At 34.9% G+C, this 15,271-nt stretch overlaps 2 protein-coding genes across 3 annotated transcripts in view; both read left to right on the top strand.

Moving 5' to 3' along the window:
• The window catches only part of LOC107879277 (Fanconi anemia group D2 protein homolog), a gene marked incomplete at its 5' end in the record, with an annotated part of 15,826 nt that extends 6,644 nt beyond the window's left edge, over window positions 1–9,182 (top strand). The window contains 22 exon segments of the mRNA XM_047395550.1: window positions 386–528; window positions 591–685; window positions 778–856; window positions 1,655–1,706; window positions 1,824–1,904; window positions 2,188–2,289; window positions 2,385–2,488; window positions 3,179–3,635; window positions 4,740–4,775; window positions 4,966–5,167; window positions 5,246–5,379; window positions 5,526–5,706; window positions 5,805–5,952; window positions 5,954–5,987; window positions 6,104–6,199; window positions 6,986–7,068; window positions 7,118–7,208; window positions 7,307–7,441; window positions 7,520–7,580; window positions 7,684–7,739; window positions 7,831–7,887; window positions 7,990–9,182. Coding sequence (XP_047251506.1) covers window positions 386–528; window positions 591–685; window positions 778–856; window positions 1,655–1,706; window positions 1,824–1,904; window positions 2,188–2,289; window positions 2,385–2,488; window positions 3,179–3,635; window positions 4,740–4,775; window positions 4,966–5,167; window positions 5,246–5,379; window positions 5,526–5,706; window positions 5,805–5,952; window positions 5,954–5,987; window positions 6,104–6,199; window positions 6,986–7,068; window positions 7,118–7,208; window positions 7,307–7,441; window positions 7,520–7,580; window positions 7,684–7,739; window positions 7,831–7,887; window positions 7,990–8,154 — 2,592 coding nt within the window.
• A 2,016-nt stretch (window positions 9,183–11,198) lies between these two features.
• Window positions 11,199–15,078, top strand: LOC107879774. Of its 2 annotated transcripts, none has more exons than XM_016726726.2 (2): window positions 11,199–11,425; window positions 13,893–15,078. In XM_016726726.2, exons 1-2 carry the CDS (start codon window positions 11,318–11,320, stop codon window positions 14,892–14,894), a joined length of 1,110 nt encoding a protein of 369 aa, XP_016582212.2. In that variant the 5' UTR covers window positions 11,199–11,317; the 3' UTR covers window positions 14,895–15,078. The 2 variants fall into 2 exon arrangements, with proteins under 2 accessions (XP_016582212.2, XP_016582211.2); XM_016726725.2 differs by having other exon boundaries at window positions 13,890–15,078.
• The last annotated feature ends 193 nt before the right edge of the window (window positions 15,079–15,271 follow it).

Raw genomic sequence — 15,271 nt, 5'->3', positions numbered from 1 at the left:
TGTATTATCAATCAATGAATCTGTAGAGTACAAATGAAAGTATTTATAGACACCATTGAGAGTAACTACCTCTAACTAACTACTAATTGGAAATGCTAATGCTACAGTGGCAGTGACAATGAAACAGTAAAAATAGTCTAGCCACTAATTAAACTGCAAATCATCTCAAGCTCGATTCTCTTGATCTCTTTGACTATCTCGATCACTTGTATATCCAATACTTGTATCATAATAATTCCGGGACGTCTTCCATTGCGTTAGTTTTTCATGTAGAGTATCCCTATTTATTTGTCATGATATTTAAGATATTTGAGCTTCTATTTAAAAATTTTCATGCCATAGTTCCTTTTTTATGATACTTCTCAATCTATGGGATTTGATTTAGATGTCAAATTACGAGGAAGCTTTGGAGCTCTTGGAAACATCTATGAACTCTTGCAAACAGCTGCCACTTCCGTTAATTATGTTTTATGATGAACTGGCTTTTACATTGAAGAAAAAAGCACTTCATCCGGCCATAGTCGAATGGTAAGCATGTGATTATCCCCCAAAATCCATATCATAGTACATAAAACGGATATTACTCACAGGACAAGCAAACATGTTGGGGACTTTGAAACAAAGTTTTTGTGTGACCTCGATGGTGGGGTGCTTATGGTCAAAGAGTTATGTTGTGGGTTGGAAGGTAAGCTCCATATGTGCATTCCAAAAACTTCACTAGCCAATTTCCACTAAATAATCATCAATTGAAGTTTTAATTTCTGTTTACAAGTGCAGGAGATTTATGGATGAACCTCGACGGAGACATATCTCCTATATGTCTCAACATCTTGCCACTTGTATCCTCTTCTTTGCGGTAATTTTGTTATCATTCTTTTTCATCTCACTGCTTGAAAAGTTTATACATCCTTATATGCTGAATTTCAAGTATGGAAACAAACAAATATTAAATAAGAGGAACACACCTACTTTTATGACCTCACTTTTACTTACTGGCTTGATACTATGAAGCCAGAGAATCACTAACTTGTCAAGGGGAGCTTGATCTTTTGATAATCAGTGTTTAGGATTTAAAATTGTCAATCTGAACGGAATTTTTGGTGCAAATTTATTTGGTGTTCTTAGGTTCAGCTTCACCCAGATATAATCCTGACTCCCTTAGGAAACCCGTTATGCCAATCCTTCACTTTTTACGAAATATGATAAAAAGGTGCTAGGAGATATTTTTCTGCACTTCAAGGACATTTTCTTAAGTTAGAGGAAACTCTGACCTTCTCAGAAATTGTTGAGAGGCTTTAATTAGGGTATGTACATCTATCAGTTAATCTGACTTTCCTCTTTTAACTCATGGAATGACTTATGCCCAAAGAATGCAGCTGGGAGATGTTTCATTGCACTTTGAAGCTGTTGTATGGGGCTTGAGGAAAAATGTGGCATTTGCACCACACTGCAATCTTGCAGTGTCTATGCTGAAAGTTTCTCCTTGTTCTCGATTGTTGCTTATAAGTGAATTTCTGTCAAATTTTTATCTGAGTGAAACTCACCAGCACGTAACCTTAAGACTTATCCTGAGATAGATATATGTTCTGGTAACTTTCTTTTTGTCGGTCTTGTTGTTCTTCATAAATGGTCTCATATTATGCAACTCATGCAGGGCTGCTTCATCACTGCAAATTCTTCCTGCAAACTTCGTTTTGCTATCTTCAGTAAGTACACAAGTCTCCAAAAAGAAAGTCGGTCCTCTTTTTGTTTTTTATCTTCTTCTGGTAACTGCATCTTCTAAATCATTGAATGTTCTATGTGTGATCTAACCTCGTCGTTAGATTGAGGGGTTGGCAAATCAAGGATCTCTTGCTGGAATTGATGCTCTTCTTGGCTGCCCTATACACCTTCCTTCCTCTAAGGTGGGTTTCAGTGCCTCCCATTTACTCTTATAAACCATTTCAGTCACACTCACTGCAGAATTAGTTGGTACATTTGGCTTGAACATTTTGTTCATGTTTGAATTGTGGTGATCCTTAAGCTAGATTATACAGAAAACAATATTTAGTCTCTTGGTAGTTGATGAAGCATTGATGGGTCAAACTCTTTCTTGCCATCTGTGAGAGAGTTTTACTTAAACCGCAATAATGTTATACCTGTTGAATGCCTTCCATGTGCTAATAATTTCTATTATATTTGTGTCAGTTCTTCTGTGAAATGCTTTGGGGCTCTTTAAGTGGAAAGCAAAAGCAAATCATTATTCTATCATTGTACTATGCTGCCAATTGGCGCGGGAACTGGTAGGTAGTGTTGATAATCTCGCCAATGTGCTGTAGGTGATTTGTTTCTGACAACTTGTTATGTTTAAGCATGCTAACTGACTTCTCGGGTATATTATGTAGCTCAATGCCTATTGTACTCAAGCTGTCGATGAGTTTAATGCAGCCAGTCAAGCAACAAGAGAGGAGATAACTCTTAAACTATTTAAGCGGTTGAGGAATCTTGTGTATGTCGTCATGCCCCTTTCTTTTATTCTATGCATGATATAACTTTTGAGCCCTGCAAGTTTTGAGGACCTTTTTTAATCTCTTAACTAGTTATCAATTCTGTTCATCTTCATGCATCTGTCACCAACAAATTGGAAAGGAAGATGATCTGTTTCCCAGATCCATTACCTAATAACATTTAACGCAAAAGGAAATGCATTTTCCCAGTATTGTACACGGAGCGCCCACTACTTTTTTTTTTTTTTTTTTTTTTTTTTGATTTTCAGTGAGATATAAGAATAAGATAATAACTCACTCCTTTATATGGTAGTATTTCCTTAAGATTCTTACGGGTCTTCGCTAGTTGTCAAGTGATCTGAAGCAGTTCTATAAAAATCGTTATTCCTCCAGGTTGCAGGATATGTAAATTACTAATTATAAATTTTACAAATGAATAGCCTGCGTGCTGTATTCATTCTATGCTTTGATTCGACAAATGTCAGGCCTGGATGAAAGTGTTATCCTGCTATAGTAGACTTCCTTAATGTGTTTTCCATGAGTTCCTTCTCTCTAGCAACTTTACCCTGCAATATGCATATGCATCAGCATCTGAATGATAGCAATGACCCACTGAGTCAGTTTCTTCCTCAATAAAGAATCATGCTGTGGCAATAGGACTTCATAAAGCTAACAAGGGTTTACTTATGCAGATTTTTGGAGAGCTTGCTAAACAGTTCCCTCAAACAGTGCTCTCTTTCCTTACCTGCACTCCAACCTCTTCTGGAGTCCTTGTCGCTGAACCAACTTGATCATAATAGAAATCAGGAGATGAAGAATGAGAATGGTAATGGTAATATTGGTCCATCACAAAAGAAGAAGAAAGAGAAGAAGAGCAGCCAAATATCACTTACTGATGGAAAATTTAGGCAGCCAACCATCATGGATGCTTTGAGGAAAGCAGGTGCGATTCCAAGCCAGGAACCAAGTATGGGTCCTTCTGGAATGTGTTCAAAAGGCAGCGCATCTGAGCCATCAAGGAATCAACAATGCAATATTAATATGTCAGCGAATGTAGATGTTTCTACCGCTGTGGATCATGTCGAAGCACAAAGACACAAGTTCAGGCCTCTTTTGTTGGATTGCTTTACAATCTTAACTTTTCAGAAGGTAGTATTGGTGTTTCTAATGAGTTTCTTCCTTTCTCTAACCCCACATCTTTTGCCCATCCAAAAAATAAATAAGTTCCTTCCTTTCGCTGTGCCAGTGCCCAAAGTATATGGGTCTTTTCGCTATTGTCACTCTCTTAAATCCTTTTTCAGCCAGTGGATAACCTTAGTTTGATTTTCCTTTTCTTTCCTGGCAATTCTATCTGGATATTCTGGGCTGGTATTTCTTGCATCTCATATCTTCATTTAATGTCTCTGCACTGCCCCATCTGGAGAAAGCATGTTTCCACCACTGAGGTGTTACTTTTCTGTGGTGTCATCTTGATACTTATCCTTAGTTTGATTGTTGAATTGTTTCTTGCTTCTTCAATCAAGGATTAGTCAAACGTCTAAATAATTCATAAGATAATTGAGAGTTCCGTACCATGAATTTTCTTAGGCATTTTCGTGATATTTTCCATTTCACATTATTCTCTTGAGCAGAAAATGCATTAAGGAGCATGATAGAGTATTGAACTCTAAGGCGCCTTTCCAAAAGAAAATAATTATTTTTTTGATGAAATATTTGGGGATTGTGTGGTTTGAATTATTTACCTGATTTGACAATGTTTATCACATTTCTAATCAAATCAATTTCATTAATTGCTTAATATTTGGTTATCATCTGAGAATGTCGCCTTATGGACTAATAGCCACAGTATTACTCTGTTGAAAGTAGTTAATATTGTACTTATTGTTGAATGAACACATCTAAATAAATCAGAAGTAGTTTTCGAGCCAAAACTGTAGGCTTTGGATCTGCTAATGAGTTGATTGATTGTGTCTTCTAGCTCAGCCATTACTCTTGTGATCACTTGATAAATTTCATTGCTCACTTGCATCTTCCTCTTGTTTTGTTTTTACTTTCCCTTGTTCTAATTTGTAAACGAAAAGTAACATGTCTGTCTTAGGCCACTAGTCCTTTGAGGCACATCTCTAGTTCTATTCTGACAATTTATGCTATTATATTTTCCTTCAATTAAGAGTAACTAAAAAAGATTTCTGAACTGATAAATCCGGCCTGTATAGTGCTTCTAACTTGTTTAAGTATGGTTTTTCAATGCAGACTCAGCATTCCTGTTGTGCAGATCCAGCTGCTGAGGTATTCAACGAGCTCCTTTTGATCATGCCCTCTTCACTAGTGTATAGATTAATCTTTCACGTCCGTGTTCTTTTCCCTTTTCCTCTTTAATTGTTCACATTTATACTATTTGAAAATTGGTGCATAAATTCTATGTACTCATCTTTAGACTTTAAATCTTTTAGAATATCTAACTCCCTGGTGGTTCCAGTTGCCCCTTTGTCTATATATTCCGAGGGATCTAAACAGAAAGCTGGACTACTTTAATCCACGAAGGCATATATTGGTTAGGCACATGAGTGTTCCTCTTGCTTTTGGTGAGATGAAAGTAATAGAGTTCATAAGCAAAATTCAGCCACTATTTCCTTCCCTTAGAAGGCATTTGGATTCTGCAGTATCTGGTCTTAGAGAAGGTATTACAGCAGACTTGATCAGATGCCTTGGAAGAAATATTGCCAAATTTTAGAATATCTTACACGGATTTTATGCAGATACAGACACATGCCCAGATCATTGGAGAACTCATTCTGCCTTTGCTGGAAATCCTGATATACCCAACATTACAAGCTTTAGACCATCAGCTTCTAGATCTATCATAAAAGAGATACTTCAATGCTTCGGCAAGGTAAAACATTTTGGTCATAGTCTCCCCTCTAAAAAGCAAAAACTTAAAGAAATGGAGGGGTGGGGAAGTAACTTTCTGTTTTCCTTACTAGAATTTCTTATCGAATTTGTATCTCATTATTTTCTTTTCCTTTTCCTCAACTGCAGGCATCAAACATTCCGGATGTTCAGAGAGACAGGTCAGTACTTTCTGATCTTCTGGAGGCATTCCAGCCAATCAGCATTTCAGACTGCTTTTTCAAAGGCATGCAGTTGATTCCATCACCAGGAGATATGGCTTATTTGTATGCTGGTGCATATTCATTTGTTGGGAATATCTTTGATGCAGGTATGCTACTTATGAATTAGTTCTTTTGGTTCACATATTTCTTTCATTTACCATTTAAGAATATGTTAGCCCCTACCACTTGACTTTTTCCCTTGCAGCCTGTGCTGTCTCATTTGCTTTAGCTTCCAAAGTATTGTTAAGCTTGGAATCAATGCTTGTGTCTTTCCAGACTATCCTAGCTATCTTCTTTTCTGTCCAAGAAGCTGGGAACTTTTGCTTACAAACTTTTGATGCAAAAGAGTTATGGTGTTAAGGACATTGAAGATGGTCAGAAAGTCAAAGTATGTTACTCTAGTGCCTACAACAAACATCACCATTGTGTTTCTCTGATGACTACTACTGTTCAATATGTTTTCTTCACTTAATCGTTGCTGGTTTAATTAATTTTTAATTGCAGGCGGAGTTCATTCAAAAGCTTTTACGAATTTACTTGGAAAATAGCCAGTCCACTTCCGATTCCCTAAGTGAACTTGCCTGCTCTGTTTTGCCCCAGGTGCATATATTAGGTGGTTTTACATAGTTGTTTCTTTGACAGATCATTTGTCATGCTTGAAGCAAAAGAGAAAACTTTGCTAGATGTGTAACATATTGCATCAAAACTTTCTGCTGTGATTTTATCTGATAAACTTTGATATGTTTTTAACATATCGCATCAAAACCTTATGCAATAGGCTTCGAGTTCAAGGGTGTAAATGGAGACCTTAAGGATTCTATATAACCTCCTTTTAACACTTTAAGTAAGTTTGCGACATGACTATACAATACTTGTTTGATTGCACTTAGCCAAGTTCATTTACATTTTGTTGGTTCAAACATATTGGAAAATCTAAGAAAGCAGCAATAACCCATTTGCATACTAAGTGACAATATTTAAATGAATGTTTCCATATTATTAATATTTTAAGAATTGAAATGCAATTCTTAAATGTTCTATAATTTAAATATTGGTCTCGGGGTTTCAGTCTCTCTCTCTCTCTCTCTCTCTCTCTCTCTCGATATATATATATATATATATATATATATATATATATATATATATGTATGTATGTATGTATGTATATATGTGTGTGTGTGTGTATGTATGTATGTATACACACTCACATATACATATACATATACATATACATAGAGAGAGAGAGAGTTCCTCCAGCTTTAACTTTACAGTTGTTTACTGTAGATAATGTTAATTGTGAAAATGTTTACATATAATATGCTTAGTGATCTGTTGCTGTGATACTCTCCTAGGAAAACCCTAAATCATATCCTGTTTATATGTCAGGTTTTATCACGCAGATCTGCAGTGGAGGATGGCTGTTGTTTTCCTACTCTCTGTCCTGCAACATTTTGCATTTGGTACAGGGGGTAAGATTTCCACTAAGCGCTCAATTCTCTTCTCTGTGCATCATCTTTGACAGAGATTTTATGTGTGCTTAAGAAGGTGTTTACTGAAGATGATTTTAATGCTGCAGCATGAAGAGAACCTTGCCATGATTAACCGCTTGGTTGGTACCAAAATATTGCAAATTGTTTAGAAGCTAAGCATCAACAGATGGAACTTCCATGATGAAAGTAACTGTTATGTTCTGCTTTACCTGCTTAGGTAAAGGAAATTTTACTTCTGGAGAAAGCCAGGGGTGGTGGTGAAGTGGAAGAAGTTAAATGCCTTCTGAAGAAACTACAACAATCTGTTAATGTGGCTGTATCTTTAGTCAATTTGTGCAAGACCCATGATAAGGTGGTTATCTTGCTTTAAATTTCTTATTTAATTGCTTCTCAGCTTTCTGATACTGACATAATTGGTGTTGACTAATAGGTCAATGTACGTGCAATAGCTGTCAAGTTTGGAGGGAAGTTTGTTGACTCTTTCCTCAAAGGTACAGGGACTTGTTTATTTCGGTTAAAGGAGGGTGATGTCTTCGGCCTCATCTTTGTGATTGTAACAAAATATGATGTATTGGAACTAACAAATGTCTTCAGCTTTTGGCTTCTTGCAGGGGCAATTTGAATTGCACCATGAGCAAATAATTAAGATGGTAAGATGCGTGAATTACTGGCTTGAACTATAGTCTATAGTAGATGCGCGAAAACTGACTTTAGAAGGAGCTTCTCTATATTTATTACTAGGTTAGAGAGCTTCAGACGGCGACGAGAACTATCCAGACACTATGTTCAGACGCAAAGGTTTGTACAGAAATCCCATATGTTTTGGTCAGGCTATGCTCAGTCGTTGTGGCGTAGACATCTTTCTGCACTTTCATTTGTATTTTCGTTTCTTTGTGGCAGGGCATGAAACAAACAACAATAACCTGCAAAATCCCCATTGCCAAGAGATCTATGGAGCGATTGTTATTTCGTGTTAAGGAACTTCTTCACTCAACGTCAACTGGATACACTTTTTGGATGGGTATTTTAACCTTGCATTTACCTTATATGACCATAATCAGATAGTTGATCAAATGGTGGTTTATACTATCATTTTTGTGTTGATCAATTTTTCTGTGATTTAAAAAACAAAATATCTTTCCATGTTCAATACATGCACAAATTTGATTGATATGATATTAATTTGATCCATTCTGGGAAAGCATACACCACATCTGTTACATTCATGGGAACTATGCCAAACAAATTATGATGCTAGGAGAATTCCTTTTAAAGCCGAGTGTGTGGTGGTCCTTTTCCAGAATTAGAAAAGTATGATAATCAAGTTTCATGCTTCTGGTGATTCTTCTGGTGTCCTCACATATATGTGGAAGTTCGTTAACAGTTTTGTTGCATTGATAACTAGCATTGTCTACTTGTAGAAGTTCTTGATGCTTCAGGCCTAATACGTATATGTTGGTGGGTGGGTGGATCCTTAGGAACTTGCCCAGCCTTTAGTTGTACAACTCTGCATTTGCTCTATGTAGGAACGTGTCCAGCCTCTTAAAATATTTGAATTATAAGAAAATGTATTCATAGTACTTTTGTATAGTTCCTAAATATATAGGAGTAAGTTTCAGTTAAAAATCAAGAAATTGATATCCGAAATTAGATGTGTTGACTGTTGTAATTTGAACCCTTCTTTTCTAGTAGGGAGTATTGACGATTTTTTTCATGTATTTGCTGGTTTGCACATCTTACAGATTAACCATTGGAAGAAATGTTATGGTTTAGCCCTTATTGCCGTGTTGCAATCTGGGATTGTTGGCAGTATTTGTTGCATGGAGATCCTTAATTATAAAATGAGCTTCCCCTAGGTTTCACACCTGCAGCTCAGTCACATCTATTGTTGGAAAGTTTCGCCCAGATTGTCATTTTCATACGTTCCTATATGGTTTATAAGTAGCCTCAATCTCAAAGTTTTTCTCGATATCTCCTTGTAATGTAAAATACACTTTGTTTATAAACTAGAAAATTTGCTGAAACAATTAGCATGTCTTGGATTCTTGTTAACTTGAATTAAGTTTGGGAATTATACATCCATGTAACCTCATTCAACTTATATCTTAGATTTAAGATTGTCATAGCCGTTCAAAGTTCATACCAGCATGAAAAAAAAAAAATTCTTCAGATCATCCATGGAAACAACAAAAGTGAGAAAGAGAGCCAATTTGTTGGTTATTTAGGTTTCCTCGTCCATTTCCCTTTTCTGGATTGGGTTCATTTTGTCCCATTGGCAACTAAAGTTCAGTACAACCTTAGTTTTCAGTTTGCGACATAATGGTTTATTGGTCATAACTTCTTTTGTGGGATAAACTGCCATTTTTAATTTTTCAACCAACAACAAACCCAGTGTGATTTTAATTTTTCAAACTAATGGAAATTTATCATATACTATTAATTTACTTTTAAGAAGGAAAAAGGAGGCTTCTTAACTATTGGTTTTCATTTGGGAAAAAACTATATGTTCTATCGACCAAACTGACAATTTTTTGGGGTTTTTATTCGTTCCCCTTGATCTAATGACTTCTTATCCCAGTCCCTATTCTTCTTCTTACGATTGAGGGAGTATAAATTTTTACCCTTGAAGGATTCTTAAAGAGTTGTCTTGACAATTGACAATGATATGTTTAACTGTGATTTGTGCATGGTGATATTTCGTATTTGATATGTTTGAGCAACTCAAATTTGCTGTTGTAACGTCTACGAACATGGAGATAGTAACTTGTTAAAGGCCGTGTCTATTTTTTGTAATATAGTTTTGTTGCTTAATCAATAGTATATAGTTGTAGTTTCACATTATTTTTTATCACTTAGGCATATGATAAAACTAATGTGGCTTGGTGTAAAGATTCGTGTAGCTTTCTCACCTTTATTTAAAACTTATAAGCACAAATTTAGTTAATGATGTTGGAGTTGATATCAACGAATGGATGCTGTAAAAAAATCCACTAACATAATTTCCATACTTTCACTAATTAATTTTTTTTCATCACATTCTTTAGAAACCATTCTCCACCTTGAGCTAGCACAAATCTGTAATAATGATTATATTTGATGGTGGGTAGTCAAATTGATTACAGTATTTATGTGATCACGACGGAGAGAATGGTAGTAACATAACTTTGGCGGTGAAAATAAAATTTTGTAATTATTATTGTTATGAATTTTAAAAGTGACAATGATGGCGGTTTTGGTAAAATTTTGTAATTAGCGGTTTTGGTAAAATTTTGTAATTATTATTGTTATAAATTTTAAAAGTGGCAATGGTGGCGGTTTTAATTTTGGAGAGCTTTAAAATCTATTGGTGGTGGTGTAGTTTAGATGTGGGTTTGACGGTGGATACTGAATTTTGTGGCGGTTCTTTATAATTTTTGTGGTGATGATGTGATTCCGATAGTGGGTTTGTTTGTGGGCGATGAAACTTGTGGTTATTTTAATATTTGATGGTGAAATATATGAATTTGATGATGGTGTGGCGATAGTGGTGGTTCTATGATGGCTTTGGTAGTGTATACTGATGAAGAAGCAATTAGGTGACATGGAGAAGAATAATTGTAATCTGACATAGCAATAACATGATGATAATGTAAAACGAGTGTAATACATCTCCCACTTAAAATAAAAACAAGGTGAATATTGAGTCGCTCGATTAGTTAAAGTATGAACTCAACATATTTGAACAACTTCAGAATACATTCAGTGTCTTTTCCTAATTGAAAGTACATGGAACTTCGTACCCCTAATTTGATAAATGATCTTTTACAATTGATAAACTAAGGTGATTGTGCATAAACAAACAAAAGTCTGTCATATTATCAATGAGTCTTACGTTTTGTCAATATTGATGGAGAAATGACAAATGTGCATCTGATAGTTTCTCTTTTTTGACCAAAATTCATAACGTTCAATTGATTTATATAAGAAAATATGCGAAATTATAATCAAGCAAACTTCAAATTTCTCCTATTTATATTGGTTAGTTATATTATTATTTATGAATTCTGGTCGGTTGCGATTTAATCATAGCCAGTTTGTTCATAACTCAATTTAAGTAAATTTTCAAATAGAAGTCAAGTCAGAAGAAGAAACATCTTTTTTTGCTTATATAAAAGACTTGTATAGAGTGTTAACCGAAAGAAAAGAAGCAAAAATAGCAAAAGAAACATCAACCTTTTAATCAATAATAATGTCGATATCCAAAAACCAAGTAGGGGATCCATTTGTTTATGTTCGGAAGAGAAGGACACAAAGAACTCAACTAGTTGCTAATGTAGTTCCTTCCTCGGCTCCACAGGTATCTTTTCTTTAAATTTCTTGTTTAATATTGTATACGATTCACCTTTCAGATCTTCATGACTTACAATTAAAATATAAATCCTCAATTCTCACGCTGTTATAAAATATAAAAAACATCAACTAAGTCGAGCGAAAAGAATTTTCTATGAAAGGAAGAAATTTATTCCCCCCCCCTAAATTTAGACCCAAAGCTATCGGGTCTTAAACAAGCTATAGCGATTGTACTTTTGATTTAGAAAACATGACATCTCGATTCTACATTTGTAACTCCGCCAAGTTGATTCATGCTCATATTAGAACTTGCCCGAGTCAAAAAATGAATCTATTTAGTCTCATATCATTTCAGACTTATCCAAGGTCGCACCAACAAAGGGAGCCCTAATTCATAATAGAAAGCCCTTTCTATGCATCTCAACTTCTCTTGTGATTTTTTTCTTTTTCATGTATCCAATTGTTCCGCCTCAAACTAAATATCATAGGATATATCGCCAAGATTCATACGTGTTAGAAATTGTCGGTTGGGTTGGTCTAACCACGTAAGGCATGGGACAATTTGGCATTGAGTGGATGAGATAAGTTTTATTATCTAGGTGATTTATAAGTACCCCTACTACATAGTTTTTATTTATTTATTATCATTAAAGAAAAGATGTGTTTTTCATAAAGAATCGTGCTCGACAAAAATAAAATTACAGAGAGTGCGCCTCATTTTCTATTTGGAGATTCAATGTATGTCATCCACATCATGTGAATAATCACAAGAGGAATTGCTACAAGTTTCTCTTTTTGTTGTGTTCCTCCAAACTATGGGCAAAGGCCGTAAACAATAGGTCATTTGCACTTTTTTTTACTTATTTTGTGTTGATTTTTAATTTTTGTCCCTCATAATAAAAATATGTTTTATTGAGGATAACTTTATATTTTTGCTTATAATAATAATTCACAAGTTTAGACCTAATATGTGACATTAGTTTTTAAAGAACTTATGCTTCATTGGGCATAAATTCAGTTGTTAAAAGGACAAAGTTAAAGATCAATCCATTTTAAAAATAAAAATTAAAGACCAACTCATTTTAATAAGAAAAATAAATAATTTTAATTAAGTTATCCACGCCATCACGGTCTCTTTATGTGCCACAACAAGAACTTAAAGCGAATGTGGTTTAGGGCTCATTTGTTTGCACTTATGATCATTAAGTGCGTTTGTTCTTATTAAAATTTAAGCATTTAATTCGCCTGAATATTTCTTAACCATAAATATCTAGAACGAAGTTTTTATACTATTCAAAGGTATTTTTGTATGGATATTATTCACCATCGATCACTCTATCCATAATCACTAGTCACCACCACTTATCATCTCTGCCAACACAACCTCCATCCCCAACCACCATTATCATCGTCAACTACCAACCACCACTGCCGCCAACCGCTACCACACCTACCACCTCTATCATTATAATTATATCCACTGTCACCACCACTTCCACCACCACTATCAACTATAATCACCACTGCAACGAATCTCTACTAATCAATTCCACCATCTCATCATCCACTATCACAAGTACAGTCAATCCCTACAATCAACCACATCCACTATCGCAACTAGAATCGTCACCGACTATCACAAATTCTTTAATTATCAAAGTCAACAAAGTCAGCTGCTGTATTAACCAACTTCACCATTAGAATCACCATCAACACTATCAATAGCCATCATCATAACAATCACAACAATACCAACCACCTCTATCATCATAATTGTTAATATTACAAGAAACTAACACCAACTATTACCACCACTATCACCATTACAAATCATCTCCATCATCACTAGCAAACATAAATGTTTCCTTTTTTAATTAACATATTAGTTTTATTTTACTAAATTAAAATATTTTTCTAATATATATTTTATTGTTTATTTGAATGTATTTTATTATATTTAAAAACAAATGCATTAAGCATATTCAAATGTTGAAAAATAATCAGTTTTTCTCCTTCAATGTGTAGATTTAAAAGCATATTAGTCATTCAGCTTCATACGTCTTAATCTTAATAACCGTTTGACCATAAAAATTTTCACTTTTTCTGAAAAATTATATTATTTTAGTGAAAATAGTAGTGTTTGGCCATAAGAATTCTAAATATAATTTAAAATTGTATTTGGAAAAGTGAAAACAAGTAAAATTTGCTTTCACTTTTCTTACTCCTACTTCTCTCACAAAATTTAAAAAACAACTCCAATTTATATTCATGGCCAAATAATACTCCAAGTCTAACTTTGAAAAATTATGATTTTGAATAATCTCATAAAATTTATCTTAAAAGTGATTCAGACAAGTGGTGGTTAAATTTGTGTCTCACAAATCCTTTCTTGAACTAAACTCTCTCTTTGCATTAAGATGTATGTGATTTTGAATGATGCACAATTATCTTTTTTACCTTGTTACTTTTAGCAGGACTTTTCATCAAAAGAAATATGTCAAAAGAGTTCAAACACTTTATATACAGAACCCAACAAACTCTTTGAAAGTAAGAGACCAACTACGAAATGTTTGGAATTTGGCAAGGACTTGGGAGATATAGCACAAAAGTTTGCATATAATAATGAAGTTTATGGCTTGATGAAGTCTTCTGGTAGCAACTATAATGCTGTTAGAAAAGGAAAAGAGGTTTATGAAGAGAACAACAACACTATGAGTTTTGCAGATATTTATGCTCAAAGAGGAAATAAAGGTATCACTATCTGTGAGAGAAGTGTGAATCCAAGAAATGATCACTCTAGTGGCAGAAAATTGCAGTTCCAAGAAAGTCCTAATTATTTCCTTAGCAATAAAATAAGGGAAATGAGGTCATGGCCAAGGCATCATAAGCCAAGAATAACAGTTCATCCAACCAAGATTATTGGCCCATCAAGATTCAGCCAAAACTATGGTCAGAACATGCAGAGAACATCAGTGCGCGTGCCGTTTAATTTCTCTGTGCTGAAATTGATAATGGGGGATGATACATTGACAGATGAAGAATTACTATATGCACAAGAGCTGCTCAGTACTCAAGAGTTACCATCAGAAGGACAAAGGGTGCAGCAACGGCCATGCAACCAAGTAGCAAATCATCAGGGCGTGCAGACGTTGAATTCCTCCTACATGAAATTGCTGATGGAGGATGAAGATAGCTCCATATTGACTCAAGAACTATATGAAAAGCAGCTCCTCAGTACTCAGTGCAGTTTTGCATCAGAAGGACATAGGGTGCAGGTGCAGCAGATTAACTTACCAAGTAATCAGTATCAACCCCAAGAAACATCCTATATGGATCTGCTGAGAAGAGATGATATGTCCTACATGGATCTGCTGACAAGAGATGATATATCAGGTGTTGATCTGCTGACAAGAGAAGATATATCATATACGGATCTGCTGACAAGCAAAGACATATCATGGACTTTAGATGCTTGATTTTGATTCTGCTGGACCTGTCTTTCGATGTTCTTATTAATTTCTCCTTGAATAGGTTGTATATTTAGTTCTTAATGGTGTAGTTGGCTGCATGTTGTAAATTCTGATATCGAACGTTTACCATCATACTGAATGTATCTTTGGTTTTGTACAATCATATTTTCTCATCCTTCGTCGTAGCTGTTCATACAATGGTGTACTTTTTCCTCACCTTCGGTTATTTAGGGTTGCGTTTCAGTACGTAGGAAAAAAATGTGGTTCTTCTCTTTAAAAAAAATAAGCGAAAAATGCTCGGACCCTTGTATTTGTTTCCGTTTGTACTTGTTATCTGAACCCTTTAACCCATCAAAGTTCAAGATTTTAAACCCTTCTGACCA

The sequence above is a fragment of the Capsicum annuum genome, chromosome 8 (genome assembly GCF_002878395.1).
Source record: "Capsicum annuum cultivar UCD-10X-F1 chromosome 8, UCD10Xv1.1, whole genome shotgun sequence".
NCBI lineage: Eukaryota > Viridiplantae > Streptophyta > Magnoliopsida > Solanales > Solanaceae > Capsicum > Capsicum annuum.
The sequence above is the reverse complement of the archived record's forward strand: the minus strand, read 5'-3'. Positions and strand labels throughout refer to the sequence as shown.